The following is a 22,633-nucleotide window of genomic DNA, read 5'->3' on the forward strand; positions in this document are numbered from 1 at the left end:
TAACAAACCACAATACATTAAATAATTCAAAAAAGATATAAACAATGCACAAACTGTAATAGGAATTTAGGAAGTTGCCTGAATAGTATGAATATCAAGTTATAAGGTGTAATCTACCTTTTCAACAAAATTATTCAAACTGTATTTGAGTTTAATTTATCAATTTACATAAACTTTCTGGACTTTTTTGAAGTGGGATATATAATGTTAAAGGGGTACTCCAGTGGAAAACATTTTTTTTTTTTTTTTTTAAATCAACTGGTGCCAGAAAGTTAAACAGATTTGTAAATTACTTCTATTAAGTGATCTTAATCCTTCCAGTATTTATTAGCTGCTGAATACTACAGAGGAAATTCTTTTCTTTTTGGAACACAGTACTCTCTGCTGACATCATGAGCACAGTGCTCTCTGCTGACATCTCTGTCCATTTTAAGAACTGTCCAGAGTAGGACAAAATCCCCATAGCAAAGGACAGAGATGTCAGTAGAGAGCACTGTGCTCATGATGTCAGCAGAGAGCTCTGTGTTCCCAAAAGAAAAAGAAAATTCCTCTGTAGTATTCAGCAGCTAATAAGTACTGGAAGGATTAAGATTTTTTAATAGAAGTAATTTACAAATCAGTTTAACTCTTTGGCACCAGTTGATTTAAAAAACACTGGAGTACCCCTTTAACTAGCTATATTCTAGCAGTGTTATTTGTTACACCCCAGCTTATTAGCATTAGCATCTGTTAACTGCATGATTAAATCAGCATCTATCAAATTCCTCCTGACAGCTCTCTGGCAACTCCCTTCCTTACTGAGCTGTGCCTTCCTTGTTCCTCTGTATGTTTCTCTCTGCATAGATTGCTGTTGCATATATACATTTTTGCCCTTAAACACCAGAAGTTCAGTGACAGTGGTAGGTTGGTCCATTCAAGTATTAGCTACAGAGTTATAAATCTCCATGACACTGTCTTTTCTACAATCTACTCTGCTAAAAGCCTAGTGTATCCTTTGGGATTCAGCTTTACATTACTCTTTTTGGTTACCCTGGGAAGAGCAGAAAGAAATAAACCACAAACAGGAGGCAGTGAAGACAGGCTTAAGCTGTATCTCATAGGAATACACAATAGTCTAATAGTTAGAAGCAGCAATTCTAAATGTTTCTTGCTGCCTTTAGATGGGACTCAGTGTAGAGTAAGTTTGGAGTGATGAGACTCTGCTCCCTCTGTCTTCAAACAAGAGGCATAATAGGAAAATTAGATCAGAGTGCCCTGTGTTGAGTATTTATTTAGAAGTAAATATCCACCTATGAATCTCTTTGTTATATATATATATATATATATATATATATATATATAAAAAAAAGTTTTGCATTTACCAGATCTGGATGTTCTCCTGTGCATCTGCTATAGTGTACAATATGTGCTTTTAAAGTTTCCCACGCAGTATGCTAATGAAACTCAAGTAGTCAGAGGGCCATGTGGCATTCCGAAGTAGTCACCGTGCCCGGACTGTAATCAGACCTATTCAGGCTTCATTGACACCCCGGGCACAGCCGATGTCACAGATCTCATCACTGAAATCATACAAAAGCCCAGAAGCAGCAATATTCCTGTGCATTAAGCAGCTTCTGCATCTGCACGAGACTTGAGGGAGCAGAGTGGTGATGTGTCCTATGTCAAGACTCTCATGGAACCACAGAATAAAGATAACATGTCGTTTTTTGTTTTTGTTTTTTTACCAAAAACGGCATATCATAGAAACAAAACCTCACAAAATTAGCTACATTTCTTTTTTACTTTTTTTTCCATTTTCTCCCTAAAAAAATAAAAATAAAATAATAATAATAATAATAATAATAATAATAATAATATATAAATATATATAAATATATATATATATATATATATATATATATATATATATATTACCATATATTTTCTGGTAAAATGAATGAAAGTCATGACTGTTCTTCGGACGCATTGATCTGGATTTCTACAGCAGAAACTTTTCATATGAATATTAAAAAACACTCATGGACAATTTGGAATTGAAGAATTTCTTATCAACATTAGTAACTTTAAAGGCAACATCTGCCTTGAGAAAGTAAAAACAGGACCATTGTATTGTCAACAGTGCAGAATAGTTGGTGTCTAAAAAACGAAACTAGTGAAATTCAGTTCAATGAATCTGGATCTACGTGAAATAAAAAGTTCAATAAAACTTAATTTGAAAAAAAAAAAAAATATATATATATATATATATATATATATATATATATATATAATTTTTTTTGTTTGTTTGTTTTTTATCCTAAAATTATGGAGTAATGAGACAAAAAGCATTCAAAATTTTTTTTTATCTTAAGAAACATCAACAAAAGGGTAAACTAATGTCTCTTCTTGCTCACCACGTGACACAAGTATATTTAAACATGTTTTCTTTTCCAGACATCAGGGATAGTGGAGGTCCCAAGCCTGTGATGGTCTATATTCATGGTGGTTCCTATATGGAAGGCACTGGTAATTTGTTTGATGGAAGTGTCCTATCAAGTTATGGAAATGTTATAGTCATCACCGTCAACTATCGCCTTGGGGTGCTTGGTAAGAAGGACATTTTTTACTTTGACCATTAATGCGAAGTAGGCTGTGCCTTTAGACCATTTCAGTAAATTTTTGAAGGAATTGAATTTCCCACATTCAGTGTATCAAATATTATTTTCCATTCCCTAAATCAATGGTTGATGTTCCAAAGCTATTACATAGTTAGCTCTTTTTGGTAACATATAAGTATGCTTCTGTATTACTATTAGAGGCTTGTGTGGATATTATGCTCCCCCCCCCCCACTTTGAAGCCACTGCTAAATGTAAAGGTTTTTTTTAATGTATCAAGAATACTGAATTTGAATGTTCTGTAAGTTATACATTGTGTGATGGTTTGGAAATAAGACCCGGTTTTCAGGTTGCATCAAATCTGGTTATCAATGTATACCCATTGCATGCAGTATTATGGAGTTATTCTTCCTGAGAAGCATCTAGAAAAAAATATATTGTGCTTCTTGAAGGGAGTGCCAAAAACTCCTACTGTCTGTTGTGTCATGTTCGTCAGGCCTTACGTCAGCTTTTAGATTTCATAGCCACTGGAATTGGAATTTATGATATTGATACTTACTAAATAGTGTTATTTAGGCTTTGACTTTTCTTCCAGTGATCGATTATGTTTGCTCACTGGTTGAGTTTTGACCATTTACACAAAGTGAAAAACAAAAACATCAACCACTGAGAAACAGGGTGTTTGTGCCTGTTATTTCTATATTACACATTGCTATCAATTTCTGTGACACTCAACTGTAGCAATCACTCTGAGGAATGCATTGTCCTTAGAAACTGTGGCATTATTACTGTTATTATTTAGCTTTTTATATTTTATACAACATATGGATTGAATTTTTGTTTTACTGGTTCTAGTGGAACTGTAAAAAATCCCCTTTGGTTTGGTATAATGTTGCTATGTGTACATATTTTATATTGCAATTTAAACTGTAAACATCAGAATCCCAGATCTATCGTTTTAGAACTTAAACTCAAGTTGGAATATATAGTTTTGCTTTTGAAAACTTCTGTACAATCTAAATAAGCTGCAGTTCTTCGTATATGCTTTTTTTTTTTTAATATAGATTAGCTACATAGAACAGTGTGTTCACATTTCAAATTTTCCACCTATTGGAGGTAGCTTCTCTTCAATGTTTGAACCTTAAAGTGGGTATCTTATCCAGCAAAACATTATGTGCCCAGGCTTAGTGATAACATATAAAACCTCTACTTGCCTCCCTCACTCCCCCTGCAGTCTTCTTATCACTGCACTTGGTTTCGAGTGAGCTTCATTTCTTAGCGCTGCAGACAGCAAATCATAATACCTATCAGCCAATCATTGACTGTCACAGTGTACTGCCTCAGCCAGTGATTTGCTGAGCAGCAATTTGCTGTGCCATCTGCATCTCTGAGAAGTGAAGTTTACTAGGTGCCATGGCACCATGATAACAAGGCTGTGGGGGAGCAAGGGAGGTAAGTAGAGGCATTTTTATGTCATCACATAGCCTAGGAACATTAGTGGGAAAAAGATCTTGCCTGATAACCCCTTTAAAGGGCCTTAAAACATCATTCAGGACTATATTCCACACCAGAATCTCACCCACTAAGGCAAGTCAGCCATTATTTGAAAAATATGTAAGGTTCTTTTCTCTAGTCGACACTAAGCAGGATGCTGGTTAGCTATTGAGAGGCATTCAATATAGGAATTGGGGAATAGTGTTTATTCTTGAGGTAAACACCAAATTGGCATATGGAGTCTTACAAATGTGCAATGCTCCACTGGAATAAAAATGTTTGCAAAGTAATTGCCTACAGGATGGTGAAAGCCTGTGCAGGGTTCCTCTCTCTGTGAGAACTGTATTGTTTGAAAGGAAGTGGTACAGAACACTGAAAAATGGCTTAGAAGGTAAACAAAGACTGATTATCTCTTCTGGAATCATGAAGGAAGGCCCATTTTGATATTGGCTATGGGGTCCCACTCATCTATTGCAATGTATCTCTCAGGGTGAGCTATAAACCTCTGGACTACATTTTTCGGAACACATGCAGCTTGCATGACCAAGAGGCAGGTCGTGTATACTTGTAGCTTAGAGTATTGAGGAAAGATAGGTAGAAAGAGAAAGCATACTAGAAAGAGACCACCCACTAAACTTTACTTACAGGCATGTCAGAAAATAGGGGGTTTGAAACTGAAAGCTGTTTAAATGCACAGATACAAATAGAAAATGCATACTGCAGGGTAAATAAATAAATGATGTGTGCCATTGCTAGCTTAGACTATATATTATATAAATGCACTAGATTTTTAAAAATGGTGCAGGCTGTTTAAAAACCTGGGGCACCTTTCATCTGGCTACTTTAAGTTTGTACCATCTTTCATTTAGCTTAGTTTTTGGCACATTTAAGCCACATCCCATTTATGCAAAACAACACCCACCTTTTTTTGTAAAGTACCTCTTCCCAGAATACAAAATCTTTTCTAGTTTTTCTTTCTTTTTTTTAAAGTCTTGCACCAATTTTTTTCCACCTAAATTCTAGCAAACACACCTTTGTTTATTCCCCCAATGTATGTGAAATTATAGATTTTATGAACCGTTTAATTTTTTTGTCTTTCCTTTCCTTGAAATAACATTTTATATATTAGTGTAAACCTTCGACTTGTTAAGCTTCAACTAAGCCTTTGCTTGTTCTAAGCTTTTTATTAACTAAAAACTGAAGACCCCACAGTCATAAGCATTATTTTGGCAGGAACAGTCTTTCTTTTGTTTGTCAACAAATAATTAGATTCCATGCCACTTTTTGCATACTTCTCAATAACCACTTCCCATCTGTTATCCAATGTAAAAATCACTACTGATGGAAAAGAATGTAGTGTGTTACCTAGCAACTCATGCAGACTACAGTATTAGCTATTGAAGGAAACAAGATCAGCTCAAACAACCTTCATTCCAAACACATTTTTATGATCATTTTAACTTTATCTTCCTTATGTTCCTGTTTTGTAATTCCAAGAATGCATGCCTTCTTTTCAAGTAGATTCTATATTAATTTGCAGTGCATGGTTGAGTATTATTGCTTAGTGGATTCATTAAAGCTAGCCCAGGGTCTGTATACTTCCTTCTGACAACGGAGCAGGGTATTGATTCCTACAGAGACATACATGGTAAGCCTTGACTTCTTTGGAGTAATCTTTACCCTTATGTTTATTTTCAAGCAGGCACTGTAATACCAAATCCTAGAATAAAGCAGAGTTTTTATGGAACACACATGCATAGGTTTTGTAATGCTAGTGCACTGTACAGTCAGTAAAGTGTGTGCCATTGGTGTGTCTGCCATTGGTTAACATGTGGCATTCATTGCAGTGTCTAATACATATATCAGTTACCATATCCTCCAATGGCTCTAGCACTATACACATGCAAAAAGGTTTTATATTACATACAGGTCCTCTTGTTGTATTTGTAAGTGTAAACAATATATCACTTTCAAGATGACTTGTCAGCTCTTCTACCCTGTCAACTTTAGTAAATACTGCTATTCTTCATGATATTACAGTTCTGGAACATCTTTTCTTTAAACTCTGCATTTATGCCATTCCTCTCACATTGCATTTCTGTAAGCCATCAATATATGACAGGCATGCCCATAGCATAGCCATAGGATTCCATAGACCAAACATGGGAGTACGTTTGGTCTGTTTTACTGCAATATATTTGTATGGGACAGAAAAGTTTATTCTACCATATACAATGAAATTAATGTTTTGACTGTATCTCAACATATGCTGGTGGTATGAGAACAGTTCTTTATTTCTACTAGAATTTTTTGTATTGCAGTGGTGCAAAAACGTATTCAGTCAGCCACCAATTGTGCAAGTTCTCCCACTTAAAAAGATGAGAGGCCTGTCATTTTCATCATAGGTATACCTCAACTATGAGAAACATAATGAGAAAAAAAATCCATAAAATCGCATTGTCTGATATTGAAAGACTTTATTTGCAAATTATGGTAGGAAATAAGTATTTGGTCAATAGCAAAACTTTGTTATATACTTTGTTATTTTCTTTTTTGGCAATGACAAGGGCCAGACGTTTTCTGACAGGGGTTAAACGTCTTCACAAGGTTTTCACACCGTGTTGCTGGTATTTTGGCCCATTCCTCCATGCAGATCTCCTCTAGAGCAGTGATGTTTTGGGGCTGTTGCTGGGCAACACAGACTTTCAACTCCCTCCAAAGGTTTTCTATGTGGTTGAGATCTGGAGACTGGGTAGGCCACTCCAGGACCTTGAAATGGTTATTATGAAGCCACTCCTTCATTGACTGGGTGCTGTGTTTGGGATCATTGTCATGCTGAAAGACCCAGCCACATTTCAGCTTCAATGCCCTTGCTGATGGAAGGAGGTTTTCACTCAAAATCTCACGATACATGGCCCCATTCATTCTTTCCTTTACGCAGAATAGTTGTCCTTGTCCCTTAGCAGAAAAGCAGCCCCAATGCATCATGTTTCCACCTCCATGCTTTACAGTAGGTATGGTGTTCTTTGGATGTAACTCAGCATTATTTCTCCTCCAAACACGGTGAGTTGAGTTTTTACCAAAAAGTTCTACTTTGGCTTCATCTGACCATATGACATTCTCCCAATCCTCTTCTGGATCATCCAAATGCTATCTAGCAAATTTCAGATGGGCCCAGACATGTACTGGCTTAAACAGGGGACACATCTGGCATTGCATGATTTGAGTCCCTGGTGGCATAGTTTGTTACTGATAGTATCCTTTGTTACTTTGATCCCAGCTCTCTGCAGGTCATTCACTAGGTGGGAGATCTTGCGTGGAGCCCCAGATTGAGGGAAATTATCAGTGGTCTTCTATGTCTTCCAGTTTCTAATAATTGCTTCCACAGTCAATTTCTTCACACCAAGTCACCTGCCTATTGCAGATTCTGTCTTCCCAGCCTGCTGCAGGTCAACAATTTTGTTTCTGGTGTTCTCTGACAACTCTTTGGTCTTGGCCATAGTGGAGTTTGGAGTGTGACTGTTTGAGGTGGTGGACAGGTGTCTTTTATACTGATAACAAGTTCAAACAGGTGCCATTAATACAGGGTACAAGTGGAGGACAGAAGAGACTCAACCCCTTAACCCCTTAAGGACTCAGGGTTTTTCCGTTTTTGCACTTTCGTTTTTTCCTCCTTACCTTTTAAAAATCATAACCCTTTCAATTTTCCACCTAAAAATCCATATTATGGCTTATTTTTTGCATCACCAATTCTACTTTGCAGTGACATCAGTCATTTTACCCAAAAATTCACGACTAAACGGAAAAAAAATCATTGTGCGTCAAAATCGAAGAAAAAACGCCATTTTGTAACTTTTGGGGCTTCCGTTTCTACGCAGTGCATATTTCGGTAAAAATGACACCTTATCATTATTCTGTAGGTCCATACGGTTAAAATGATACCCTACTTACTACTTACTATATAGGTTTGATTTTGTCGTACTTCTGGAAAAAATCATTACTACATGCAGGAAAATTTATACGTTTAAAAATGTGCTCTTCTGACCCCTATAACTTTTTTATTTTTCCACGTACAGGGCAGTATGAGGGCTCATTTTTTATCTGAAGTTTTTATCGGTACGATTTTTGTTTTGATCAGACTTTTTGATCACTTTTTATTCATTTTTTAATGGTATAAAAAGTGACCAAAATACGCTTTTTTGGACTTTGGAATTTTTTTGCGCGTACGCCATTGAGTGTGCGGCTTAATTAACAATATATTTTTATAGTTCGGACATTTACGCACACGGCGATACCACATATGTTTATTTTTATTTACACTGTTTTATTTTTGTTATGGGAAAAGGGGGGTGATTAAAACTTTTTTTAGGGAAGGGGTTCATATCGCGGGAGCCGACGCAGGACGTAAATATACGTCCTGCGTCGTTAAAGGGTTAAGGACTCAGCCCACGTAGGCCTTAAGGACTCAGACAATTTTATTTTTACATTTTTGTTTTTTTCTCCTCGCCTTCTAAAAATCATAACTCTTTTATATTTACATCCACAGACTAGTAAAAAGGCTTGTTTTTTGTGCGACCAGTTGTCCTTTGTAATGACATCACTCATTTTACCATTAAATGTATGGCGCAACAAAAAGTACTATTTGTGTGGGGAAATTTATAAGAAATCAGCAATTTTGCAATTTTTGGAAGGTTTTGTTTTCACACTTTATACTTGCTGGTAAAATAGACATGTTTTCTTTATTCCGTGGGTCAATACGATTAAAATGATACCCGTGATTACACACTTTTCTATTATTGTACAGCTTTTAAAAAATTGCTAACTTTTTAACCAAATTAGTACGTTTAAAAACCCTCTGTTTTGCTGACCTATAACTTTCTTATTTTTCCATATAAGCGGCATATAAGCGGCGGTATATAATAGTTTGGATATTTATGCATGCAGCGATACCAAATATGTTTATAATTTTTTTTTACATGTTTTATGGGTAAAATGGGAAAAATGGGACAATTAGCATTTTTATTGGGGGAGTTTTTTTTTCAAATTTTGTAACTTTTCTTTAAACTTTTTTCTAACTTTTATTTTTACTATTTATAGCAATCATTTTATTGCTAATACTGTTCAGTGCTATGCATAGGGCATAGCACTGATCAGTATTATCGGCTATCTACTGCTCTGGTCTGCTCGATCTCAGACCAGAGCAGAAGACGCCGGGAGCTGGACGAAGCAGGTGAGGGGACCGCCGTCCGCTATTATGAATGATCGGATCCCCTCGGCAGTGATGTAGGCAATCAGATCATCCATTTTAGTGACCGGACTGCCGCAGATGCCGTGATCTGAATTGATCACGGCATCTGAGGGGTTAATGGTGGACATCCGCGCGATCGCAGTTGTCGGCCATTACCGGCAGGTCCCTGGCTGCTCTCAGCAGCCGGCATCTGCCACGCTTGACCCAAGCATCAATCCGATGCTCACGGTCATGTACAGGATGTAAATGTACATCCTTGTGTGTTAAGTACCACCGCACCAGGACGTATATTTAGGTCCTGTGTCATTAAGGGGTTAAAGAAGAAGTTACATGTCTGTGAGAGACAAAAATCTTGTTTGTTTGTAGGTAACCAAATACTTATTTTCCACCAAAATTTGCTGATGCTGATGATCAGTGTTAGGAATCAATGTACTGCATATTATAGCCACAAGAGGGGGCTATGACATAGCAAAAAAATAGAAAAAAAGTTACTAATGATGAATTAACACCTTCTCTAATAAAACCTGTGTAAATAAAAATAAACATATGTGGTATTGCCGCATGTGGAAATATCTGAACTATAAAAATATATTGTTAAATAAACTGCACGGTCAACAGTGTTTGCACAAAAAAATTCTAAAGTCCAAAATAGCGTATTTTTGGTAACTTTTTATAGCACAAAAAAAAGCAATCAAAAAATCCAATCAAAACAAAAATGGTACCATTAAAAACTTCATGGCGCAAAAAAAATGAGCCCTCATACTGCCCCGTAGGTGGAAAAATAAAAAAGTTATAGGGGTCAGAATATTACAATTTAAAATGTATAAATTTTCCTGCATGTAGTTATGATTATTTCCAGAAGAAAGAAAAATTCAAACCTATATAAGTAGGGTTTTTTAACCATATGGATCTACAGAATAAAGATAAGGTGTCATTTTTACCGAAAAATGCACCGCATAGAAACTGAAGCCCCCAAAAATTACAAAAAAAAGCCCCCAAAAAATGTATATAATTCTAAGAGCATGTTTTTTATGTTAATGGTTAGAAAACCATTTCTTCTACTACACTTTTCTACTTCTATGAAAATTGGCGGTGACAATGTTAACTATTATTACTATTACTCCTCAAAAAAATTAAGGGGACACTAAGATAACACATCCTAGATCTGAATTAATGAACTAATCGTATGAAATACTTTTGTCTTTACATAGTTGAATGTGTTGACAACAAAATCACACAAAAATTATCAATGGATATCAAATTTATCAACCCATTGAGGTATGCATATGGAGTCCCACTCAAAATCAAAGTGGAAAACCACACTACAGGCTGATCCAACTTTGATGTAATGTCAAAATGAGGCTCAGTAGTGTGTGTGGCCTCCATGTGCCTGCATGACCTCCCTACAATGCCTGGACATACTCCTGGACATTCTGTTGGTGGATGGAGCGAGACATGATGTCCCAGATGTGCTCAATCGGATTCAGGTCTGGGAAATGAACGGGCCAGTCCATAGCATCAATGCCTTCCTCTTGCAGGAACTGCTGACACACTCCAGCCACATGAGGTCTAGCACTTTCTTGCATTAGGAGGAACCCAGGGCCAACCGCACCAGCATATGGTCTCACAAGGGGTATGAGGGTCTCATCTCGGTACTTAATGGCAGTCAGGCTACCTCTGGCAAGCACATGGAGGGCTGTGCGGACCCGCAAAAAAATGCAACCCACACCATTACTGACCCACCACTAAAACGGTCTTGCTGGAGGATGTTGCAGGCAGCAGAACATTCTCCACGGTGTCTCCAGACTCTGTAACATCTGTCACATGTGCTCAGTGTGAAGCTGCTTTCATCTGTTAAGAGCACAGGGCACCAGTAGCGAATTTGCCAATCTTGGTATTGTCTGGCAGATGTCAAACGTCCTGCACGATGTTGGGCTGTAAGCACAACCCCCATCTGTGGATGTCGAGCCCTCATACCACCCTCATGAAATCTGTTTCTGACTGTTTGAGTGCACACATTCACATTTGTGGCCTGCTGGAGGTCATTTTGCAGTGCTCTGGCAGTGCTCCTCCTGCTCCTCCTTGTACAAAGGCAGAGGTAGCGGTCCTGCTGCAGGGTTGTTGCGCTCCTACGGCCCCCTTTATGTCTCCGGATGTACTGGCCTTTCTCCTGGTAGCGCCTCCATGTTCTGGACACTACGCTGACAACATCCTCACATTGCGTCCTCCGGTAAGTCTGGGTTTTGATAGATTGTAGTCCAAAAATAGAAGGGGGAGTGGGCATGACCTGCAAGCCAAGCCACTGCACAAAAAGGTACAAAATTGAAAGGTGTTTGGCTTTGTGGGAGTGGGGGGGGCATGTCTTACCAGCTGGACAACACACAATAAAGGACCAATATAGAAGGGGCGGGAATTGTGGGAGGGGCATGGCATATAAGATGGACCAACACAATCACCCCAAGAAGTAGAGCATAGATTGCAGAATATGGTGGGGCTTAGCTGTGATGAAAAGATTGAAGTTGTAGGACCTGTGATGTGGGAGTGTTGGGTGATAATAGTGTTTTCAGCCTTGAAAAAAAAAAAAAGGGTGCTAAAAAGACGGGGTATGGCTTATGGGAGTGGAGTGTCTCTTGGTAGTGGCCTTGCTTGCAAGCTGGACTGACATAATCACCCAGAGATGCAGAGCGGAGTGGAGTAAGGTACTAGAAGTCCCATAGACTTTCATGGTATTTCAGAAAAAAAACACCCTCATATAGGAGGGTGGGTTAGGGTTAATTTAACAATCCTATATTTTATTTAATTTATACAGTATGTAGCTGTTGCTACATTTGGAAGTTATGCTGGAACTTACATTATCCATTGGCTTGCATGGGACTTCAGATCAAAACCCTGACCCCGGAAATGGAGGCAGGTGTGGGTTAATTTAACTGACTATTATTAACTATTACTATTATTGACTATTACTAACTATTATTAGTTGACATATAAGTAATGTGAACCAAGTTTCGTCAAAATATCTCCAGCAGTTCGGAAGTGATGCTTAAATATACATACACACACTTTCACACATTGGGGGGAATGTGCAGAGGAAAAAATAAAAGAAGCAATCTGATTGATCGCAATGGGCAACTGGTCAACTTTTCCTCTGCACAGGTTTTGATAAATCTCCTTCATTGTGTTTTATATATTTCTTGATTATAAATACCAAAACAGTAGCAGTTTTTTCTCATGAAAACTTTTCCATTGTCCATTTTCTGCTAGGTTGTATTTAACAGCATGACACTGCATTACACTAAGTACAAGCTAGAAAATGAGTTTGTGCAATGCTGTATATGCTTTGCACCACAGTAACTGCATGTCAGTCAATTCTACACCATTTGATAAAGTACCCAGAAAATAGAATAGCGATAAAAATTATAGGTTTTAAGGTCAGAAGGTCACTAAGCACAACAACAACAAACAATATCTATATATATAGAAATGTACTTTAGTGCTGTATTGTTAAATGTGCCATATCTGTATGTTATAAAATGAAACAGTAAAGTAATCTTATTTGTGCTTTCTCATGTCTGATTTTTATGTTTTATAAATGATAATGATCCCCCTTTTCGTTATGGGTTTAATATCATCAACTAGTAAAAAATTGCTTATTATTATTATTATTTTTTTTTTATAGTACAGTTAAACAGCAGTATCGCTTTAGATTGAATAGTCAGGGAGAGAGCTACAGAACAGAAGAAAGATACAAGAGAGGTCATGGAGGCCTCCCTGCCATTGCTCACTGGTAGCCAGTCAGAATCGCTATACCACCAATAATGTTCAGGACTGCCATTTAAATGCCACTGTCAGCACCAACCTTCAAGTCCTAAACCTGCTCTATACACGGTTTATAACTGCAGGACAAGTATGATTGCCTTCTGTTGTCGTAAGATCGAAGTGAGAATTTTGTTTATGTGTTTATGATGCTCAAATGTCTAATGGTCTTTGTTTTTTTAAATCTAAATCTAAAAAAGGTTTTAAAGACAAATAAAGGAGGGACATTCTTGTATTAACCTTTTAAGGATGCAGGGCATACCTGTACACCCTGCGCCTGGTCCCGGTATTTAAAACGGGGTTACGGCATTATACCGAGTCAGTCCCGGCGGCTTATGATAGCTGGGACCTGGGCTAATAACGCGCCGCACAACGATCGGTGCCGCACGTTATTAGCTCAGGGTCCCAGCTATCAACCCTATTAACCCTTTAGACGTGGCAATCAAAGTTAATCGCCGTGTCTAAACTGGAAGTAAAAGCTACAGAACACGGCACAAAAAATGAGCCCTCATACCGCCCTGTACGCGGAAAAATAAAAACGTTATAGGGGTCAGAATATGAGAATTTTTAACCTATACATTTTCCTGCATGTAGTTATGATTTTTTTCAGAAGTGCGACAAAATCAAACCTATATAAGTAAGTTTTCATTTTAACCGTATGGACCTACAGAATAAAGATAAGGTGTCATTTTTACAGAAAAAGGCACTGCGTAAAAACGTAAGCCCCCAAAAGTTTTTTGCCATTTCGCCGTGGATTTTTTGGTAAAATGACTAATGTTACTGAAAAGTAGAATTGGTGGCACAAAAAATAAGCCATCATATAGAAATTTTATGTGCAAAATTGAAAGTGTTATGATTTTTAGAAGTGATGAGGAAGAAATGAAAATACATAAACGGAAAAACGCTGAGTCACAAACAACCCAAAGAAAATATAAATATTTCAATGTGAAGCGAGAGCCTTATAAGCATCAATACAAATAAGTTGTCGTGATATATTACACAAGATAAAGACTTTAGAACTAGCCAAACAAAAATAAAAGAACAACAACAAAGCAAAGGTAAACCATCAGGAGAATGATTTATAAAATACACAAGAAATTTACTTCACTGAGAATCTTAAAGGGGTACTCCACTGGAAAAAAATTTTGTTAAAATCAACTTGTGCCAGAAAGTTAAACATATTTGTAAATAAAAAAAAAGATTTGTAAATTAAATTAAAAAATATTAATCCTTCTAGTACTTATGAGCTGCTGTATGCTTCACAGGAAGTTCTTTTCTTTTTGAATTTCCTTTCTGTCTGACCACAGTGCTCTCTGCTGACACCTCTGTCCATGTCAGGAACTGTCCAGAGCAGGATAGGTTTGCTATGGGGATTTTTACTAGACTTAATTTACAAATCTGTTTAATCTTCTGGCACCAGTTGATTTAAACAAAAATGTTTTTCAGGGGAGTAATCCTTTAAGTAATATTTTACTGTATGTATGTTGATGAGGCAAAATCACATAGATATCAAATAGATAGGAGGAATACACCTTCCAGTGCTCATGGCCTGTGTTCTATGCCTAAGCTCAGCTCCTAAAAGTAGCTGTAACCCGTAATGAACCATTATGTACATGTACATCCTAGTGCCATTAATGGAGAGAGCTTTGGAATCCAGCTGATTTTAGTAGTGAAGGATCTCACTAATAGATAGAATGCAGCAATAGTAGAGGTGATCTATTGTCATAGCATCCAGTGGCCTCTTTCAAGCCTCTGTGGCTGCCCAGACTCTATTGAGGATTAAAACCCCATGGTGAACATGCACTATTTCTCCCGTTCATTTGCCCGTCACAAAATAACAGCTGTTATTAATAATGGGTGATAACGGGTTAAAACGGCTATTAGAAAAATCCCATAGACTATAATGGGATTTTCTAATAGCCGTTAGTGATTTTGTACCGGCCGTATAACTGCCGATTTCCCCTCTTTTTATAACAGGCATTCATAACGGGTGCATCTTTTTAGTGTGAAAGCACCCTAATTCTAAATCTCTCGATAGGCCCCCTTCCCCTTTTTGGAGTCTTCCATATCAGTGTAAATTTTGTAGGAAAGATATCAAGATCCACCAGCAGTAGAAAGAAAGATGCTATGTGTTCTTTTAATATGGTTTTCTATATTGTTTATTAAACATTGAACATTATAGCAAGTTCCTGGTAAAATGTCTACATAAGCTTTTTTAGTAAAAGGAGATGGCTTCAGTGAAGAAGCCTGGCTTCACATGTTTACCACTTTGGGTGTTGTATTCTCTTATTATAGATTCTCAATTATAGAAACCCAGTTTGCAAGTTGTATACATACAAAGAACTTTTTCTAATAGAATCACTAAGCAACCATCATAGTGATCAGCTTAATTGTGGTCAAGGGTAATGCATAGTCTATCTAATATATAGAATTAGTTCTAAAACCATGATTAAACAAATGATTATATAGAATCAAAGGCACCAAAGGGAAAGTTGCTCAGCTTTGTCCGTTTCTGACTCAGCATCTGTTCCACTACAAAAAACATTCTAAATCTACATGATTAAATTATTTTTAGTTTCTTCAGGCTACAGTCTACACAATGTTATGCATCATATGAGGCAAACTAAGCAACCTTAAAGGGGTCCTCCTCGCTCAGCGTTTGGGACAAACTGTTCTGAAAGCGGGAGCCTGCTCCAGGAGCTCGTGACATCATAACCCCGCCCCCTCATAACGTCTCACCTCACCCCCTCAATGCAAGTCTATGGGAGGGGGCGTGACAGGCGTCACGCCCCCTCCCATAGAGTTGCATTGACGGGGTGGGGCATGACATCAGGAGGGGGTGGGGCTATGACATCATGAGCTCCCGACACAGGCTCCAGCACTCAGAACAGTTTGTTCCAAATGCTGAGCAGCGGAGTACCCTTTTAAATTTTTTTCCTTAATGTCTTATACCTTATTTTAGCCTTAGATTTGGATGTGCTTTGCACGTCAGTATAGTAATATATAAACTGACAAGCCAAATGTGTGCAGCTATCAAATGGTCCCTTGATATGCATGTCTGATATACACTTTGAGAGATGTTCCTACTCTTGAAGAATTGGATAAAGTGTTGAATATTTAAGCCAGACAATGAATCCTTATAGATCTTTGTGCTCTTTACTTTCTGCTTAAATACCAGTCTTGTGTCATTGGCCTTTCACGGTGATGGATTAACAAGTAGAGAAGTATCTGGCTGGACAAGACTTATGCATCAGAGAAGTTAAACTTTGATTTGGAAGATCTACACATTGTATCAGACATATAGACCTCTCAACTATTTAAGCTACCTCAGGTTGAAAAGCAGTAATAGCTATCATAAAAGTTTGGATCACTGCAAATATGATGATAAATCATTAATGTACTATAAATTAACCTATCACTGAATTGCTTAAACTTAGCACTTATTCTCATTATAATTTTTTTTTTTTTTTTAAATGGAAATTTTTTTTCCGCACCCTAAATAATGTCATCATGCAGACTAAAAATGACTGGTGAACTTGTCACCTGTGTAATATTTGCACCCAAGATACCAAATAAAGTACAATGAAATTACTGAAATAGATTACCGTATTTATAATATTTATGTATAACACACATTTTTTATGCTAATATTTTTAGCCTAAAGTCAATCTGCGTGTTATACGCCGATAGACTGTTTGTGACCACGCAAAATCCGCTGCAGTTCAATGATTTAAAGCGGGCGCTTTAAATCATTGAACTGCAGCAGCTTCTGCCTGGCCAGAGTCCCACTGCCACTACCCGATTCCCTCCCCGTCCCCGGTTTTATATTTAAATATCCCGCCGCCGCCACTGCCCAATTCCCTCCCCGTCCCCGGTTTAATAGTTACATGTGCCCTGGGGACCGCGGTACTTCATGCTCCGGCGGTCTCCAGACCCGTCACTGTGCGCTGCGTAATGACGAGTGACGTCCTCAACACGACATCACTCGTCAGTCAGTGCGCGGCGCACAGTGAAAGATCAGGAGACCGCCAGAGCATAAAGGACCGCAGTCCCCAGGGCACATGTAACTATTAAACAGGGGACGGGGAGGGAACTGGGAAGTGGCGGCGGCGGGATATTTAACTATAAAATGGGGACGGGGAGAAAATCAAGCGGCGGGATATTTAACTATAAAACCGGGGACGGGGAGGGAATTGTGCCGTGGTGGCGGTGGGATATTTAACTATAAAACCGGGGACGGGGAGGGAATTGGGCAGTGGCGGCAGCGGGATATTTAACTATAAAACCGGGGACGGGGAGGGAATAGACCAGTGGCACGCTGGCCCCACAGAAGCCACTGCACGTCAATGATTTAAAGCGCTTGCTTTAAATCATTGAACTGCAGAAGCCGCCAGAAACAGTTTATCGAGGTACACCTGCACACACACGCACCCTCATTTTTCCAAAGATATTTTGGTTAAAAAAAAACTTTATTACCAAAATTTCCTTTATGAGGGTGCGTGTTATAGGCCGGTGCGTGTTATACCCCGATAAATACGGTAACTAAAAGGAAGAAGTTGGGTATAGGTAATGAGGTGCCCTATTAACTATCTATAATCTTAGGTGGGGTGAATGCCCTTAGGTGGCCTCACACCAGATCCTACCACCCTCATTCCTATTTAATTCTTAAAGGAAAACTGTTACAGAATTCTGTAGTGGATCTTCTGGGGGACATATCTCAGGACCTACTGGACATATTTAAGTAAGTTACCCCTCCTTGGACTCCTGTTCACCCACACTATAACCCATTGTATTAGGTTATAGTGTTAAGTACTTAACAAAAAAAGAGGGAAAAGACCCCTTTATCTAACTAAACGTGTCATGTCTACCCCTTTTGGTCACTTGTAGTCTCCTACAAACATGTTATTAAAATGATTGCTTAAAGCCCCCTATATTATGTATGGTAGTGATCAATACTAGATGATATTTAAATCAGCAGCTATGCAGTGGCTAGGATTTATAGGTGATGAAATTGTCACTTACACATGGCATAACAGGGGGAGTGGCAGATAATATCCCATAGAATTTTCATTTTAATAATCGTAATAAGTATAAGGAATTTATTAACTCGACCAACCTCAAGGTTGTTGTCTCTTTTTTTTTTCTACTAGAGGTACACAAGCAATATTATTAATACTTATATATTTCTACAGTTCATTAGTTTTCAAGTTATGTACATCTACGCAGGAATGGAGCGGTAGATCGCTGATCGGACGACGAGGAGGCAGATGAGGACCCTCCCTTCGTTCAATAAGCTGATCGGGACCCTCCCTTCGTTCAGTAAGCTGATTCTGTTGCAATAGTCCCGATCAGCTCCGCTGATCTGCTGGGATAGTTTCACTTTCAGTTTAGACGCTGCAATCAACTTTGATTGCGGCATCTAAAGGGTTAATGCTGGGCATCGGCCCAATCGGTGGTGCCCGGCATTAACCGTTGGTCCTGGCTGCCCGTAGCAACCGGGACCCACGGGGTTTAACTTGTTCTCCGCTCGTGAAAACGGTATAAACCCTGTTAGCGGGATCAGGGTGTACAGGTAAGCCCTCAGTCCTTAAGGACTGATCCTTATGGACTTTCATTGATTTCAATGTGATTTTTCAAAAAGGAAACGCTCTGTAAAGTGACATGTCACATCATATTTAATCACTTTTATTTTCCCAGCACTGTTTTTTCAAAACCATGTTTTTTTCTCAACATTCCGTAATGAAGTCGAAGCAAGACTTGTTGGAGGTGTTGTTTGCATGTTTTTAGCATACCTTAAGTTCTAGTTCATGCCTATATGCCCTTGACATGACATATGGATTAGACTTGTGCACTAGAAAAATTTTCGTTTAATTTCGTTTCGTTTTTTCGTTTTGGAAAAAAATTTCGGTTCGGCAATGTTTTCGGTTTAGATTTTTCGGATACATTCGGTATTCGGGTATTCGTGTTGTTTTTTCGGATACATTCGGTATTCGGGTACATTCGGTAAATCTTTTTAGTCTTTTTTTGGACTTTAGCGATCCTAATAAATAATGGAGATACCTTTTTTATTAAAATTTCGCAGGGTATCATAAAAAAATGATAATAAAAAAGATACAGTGGTGATGAAAAAAATTGTATCTAATGAAATGTATCTTTTTTATTATGAAATGTTTATTCATTTTTAAACAGGGATCAATTTATGTGAGCGGGTAAAGCACTAAAAATGTAGCCGACAATAATGAAAATGTAGTGTGTGCGTGTTTTTCACTTTTTTTTAAAAACATTTTTTAGGTAGTACTACTACTCCCAGCATGGAACACACTCTTCCATGATGGGAGTAGTAGTTACCTGTACTAATTGACAGATCGCAGGGGTCCCTTGCAATCCTCTTGTATAATGTATAGATGCGCCGGCTGCTCTTCTATGGTCCCCTGCACTCACGTATATATACACATATTCATATTTCCCGCAGAGCTGTGATTGGCCAGATGGTTCCAGCCAATCACAGCTCTCTGTGAGAAATAGGAATATGTGTATATATACGGCCGTGCAGGGGTCCATAGGAGAGCGGCCGCCGCATTCATACATTATACTGGAGGATCGCAGCGGGTGTCAGGAGTGATACCTGCAGTGATCTTCCCTTTACTACAAGTACTACCACTCCCAACATGGAGTACACTCTGCTCCATGCTGGGAGCTGTAGTACCTGCATTAATAGACAGATCGCAGCGGGTGTCAGAAGTTACACTGGCTGCCATATGTCTATTAATGCAGGTACTACAGCTCCCAGCATGGAGCAGAGTGTGCTCCATGTTGGGAGTATTAGTACCTGCAGTAAGGGACAGATCCCAGGGATGTCACTCCTCCTGACACCCGCTGCGATCGTCCTTATGTGAATGTCGGGATCAGCTGTTCTCAGGGCTACAGAGCCAGGAGAACAGCTGACGCTGAGCCGTAGGTATACATCGTATATCTACTGCCCAGCAAGAACTTACAGTGAGCTTGCAATGTGTATACAGTATACACATTGCTGGCTCACTTAACCCCTTGCTGAGCTGTGCGCTATGCGCAAGCCCAGCAAGGGAAGAGTTAACTTACACTGCTGGACAGTGTAGGTTAACCCTTTGGGCGGTATACACTATATACAGCTATCTATAGATAGCTGTATACAGTGTATACAGAAGACGAAGTCCAGCTTACTTCCCTCGAGTCCCGGGCCGGGTTCGTGTAGCTCCGCCCCCTAGTGGTGACGTCATTAGGGGGCGGAGCTACAGAAGGGAACAAGGCTAGTTTATCTGAAGCTCTGTTCACATTGTACGTTTTGTATAATGTGAACAGACCCTTCTGGCAGTGTCTACCCAGACAGGGAGACTCCAGCTGTTGCTAAACTACAACTCCCAGCATGCCCAGACAGCCAAAGGCTGTCTGGGCATGCTGGGAGTTGTAGTTTTGCACCAATTGGTGGCTCCCTGTTTGGGTAGACATTGCATCATGGGTGCTCTCCCCAGCGGACAGCGCCAAAAATGTCATAACCAATTTTTTGTGGTTTTTTTTCTTCTCGTTTCAGATCCGTGTATGCAGAGGATTACTGCGGATTCGATGGATTACGGCGGATTATTTTTTTTTCCCTTTAATAAAATGGTTAACGAGGGCTGTGGGGGAGTGTTTTTTTAAATAAAATAATTTTTCCAATGTGTTGTGTTTTTTTTTTATTTTTATTGAATTTTCAGGGTTAGTAGCGGAAGCTGTCTTATTGACGGAATCCATTACTAGGCCAGGGCTTAGTGCTAGCCCCAAAAACAGCTAGCGCTAACCCCCAATTATTACCCCGGTACCCACCGCCACAGGGGTGCCGGGAAGAGCCGGTACCAACAGGCCCGGAGCGTCAAAAATGGCGCTCCTGGACCTAGGCGGTAACAGGCTGGCGTTATTTAGGCTGGGGAGGGCCAGTAACAATGGTCCTCGCCCACCCTGGTAACGTCAGGCTGTTGCTGTTTGGTTGGTATTGTGCTGAGAATGAAAATACGGGGAACCCTATGCGTTTTTTTTTTTTATTTAAATAAAAAAATTAAAAAAAAAAACGCATAGGGTTCCCCGTATTTTCATTCTCAGCCAGATACCAACCAAACAGCAACAGCCTGACGTTACCAGGGTGGGTGAGGACCATTGTTACTGGCCCTCCCCAGCCTAAATAACGCCAGCCTGTTACCGCCTAGGCCCAGGAGCGCCATTTTGACGCTCCGGGCCTGTTGGTACCGGCTCTTCCCGGCACCCCTGTGGCGTTGGGTACCGGGGTAATAATTGGGGGTTAGCGCTAGCTGTTTTTGGGGCTAGCACTAAGCCCTGGCCTAGTAATGGATTCCGTCAATAAGACAGCGTCCACTACTAACCTTGAAAATTCAATAAAAAAAAAAAACACAACACATTGGAAAAATTATTTTATTTAAAAAAACACTCCCCCACAGCCCTCGTTAACCATTTTATTAAAGGAAAAAATAAATAATCCGCCGTAATCCATCGAATCCGCAGTAATCCTCTGCATACACGGATCTGAAACGAGAAGAAAAAAACACAAAAAATTGGTTATGACATTTTTGGCGCTGTCCGCTGGGGAGAGCACCCATGATGCAATGTCTACCCAAACAGGGAGCCACCAATTGGTGCAAAACTATAACTCCCAGCATGCCCAGACAGCCTTTGGCTGTCTGGGCATGCTGGGAGTTGTAGTTTAGCAACAGCTGGAGTCTCCCTGTCTGGGTAGACACTGCCAGAAGGGTCTGTTCACATTATACATAACGTACAATGTGAACAGAGCTTCAGATTAATTAGCCTTGTTCCCTTCTGTAGCTCCGCCCCTAATGACGTCATCACTAGGGGGCGGAGCTACACGAACCCCGCCCGGGACTCGAGGGAAGTAAGCTGGACTTCGTCTTCTGTATACACTGTATACAGCTATCTATAGATAGCTGTATATAGTGTATACCGCCCAAAGGGTTAACCTACACTGTCCAGCAGTGTAAGTTAACTCTTCCCTTGCTGGGCTTGCGCATAGCGCACAGCTCAGCAAGGGGTTAAGTGAGCCAGCAATGTGTATACTGTATACACATTGCAAGCTCACTGTAAGTTCTTGCTGGGCAGTAGATATACGATGTATACCTACGGCTCAGCGTCAGCTGTTCTCCTGGCTCTGTAGCCCTGAGAACAGCTGATCCCGACATTCACATAAGGACGATCGCAGCGGGTGTCAGGAGGAGTGACATCCCTGGGATCTGTCCCTTACTGCAGGTACTAATACTCCCAACATGGAGCACACTCTGCTCCATGCTGGGAGCTGTAGTACCTGCATTAATAGACATATGGCAGCGAGTGTAACTTCTGACACCCGCTGCGATCTGTCTATTAATACAGGTACTACAGTTCCCAGCATGGAGCAGAGTGTGCTCCATGTTGGGAGTATTAGTACTTGTAGTAAAGGAAAGATCA

At 39.4% G+C, this 22,633-nt stretch overlaps 1 protein-coding gene across 6 annotated transcripts in view; it reads left to right on the forward strand.

Moving 5' to 3' along the window:
• Positions 1-22,633, forward strand: part of NLGN1 (neuroligin 1) — an 896,776-nt gene that overhangs the window by 597,888 nt on the left and 276,255 nt on the right. For all 6 annotated transcript variants that reach the window (XM_056565209.1, XM_056565208.1, XM_056565210.1 and 3 more), the window contains one exon: positions 2,434-2,586. In XM_056565209.1, the coding sequence (XP_056421184.1) occupies positions 2,434-2,586 (153 nt within the window). The remainder of the gene's footprint in view (positions 1-2,433; positions 2,587-22,633) is intronic.

Source organism: Hyla sarda, chromosome 3 (genome assembly GCF_029499605.1).
Source record: "Hyla sarda isolate aHylSar1 chromosome 3, aHylSar1.hap1, whole genome shotgun sequence".
NCBI classification, from domain to species: domain Eukaryota; kingdom Metazoa; phylum Chordata; class Amphibia; order Anura; family Hylidae; genus Hyla; species Hyla sarda.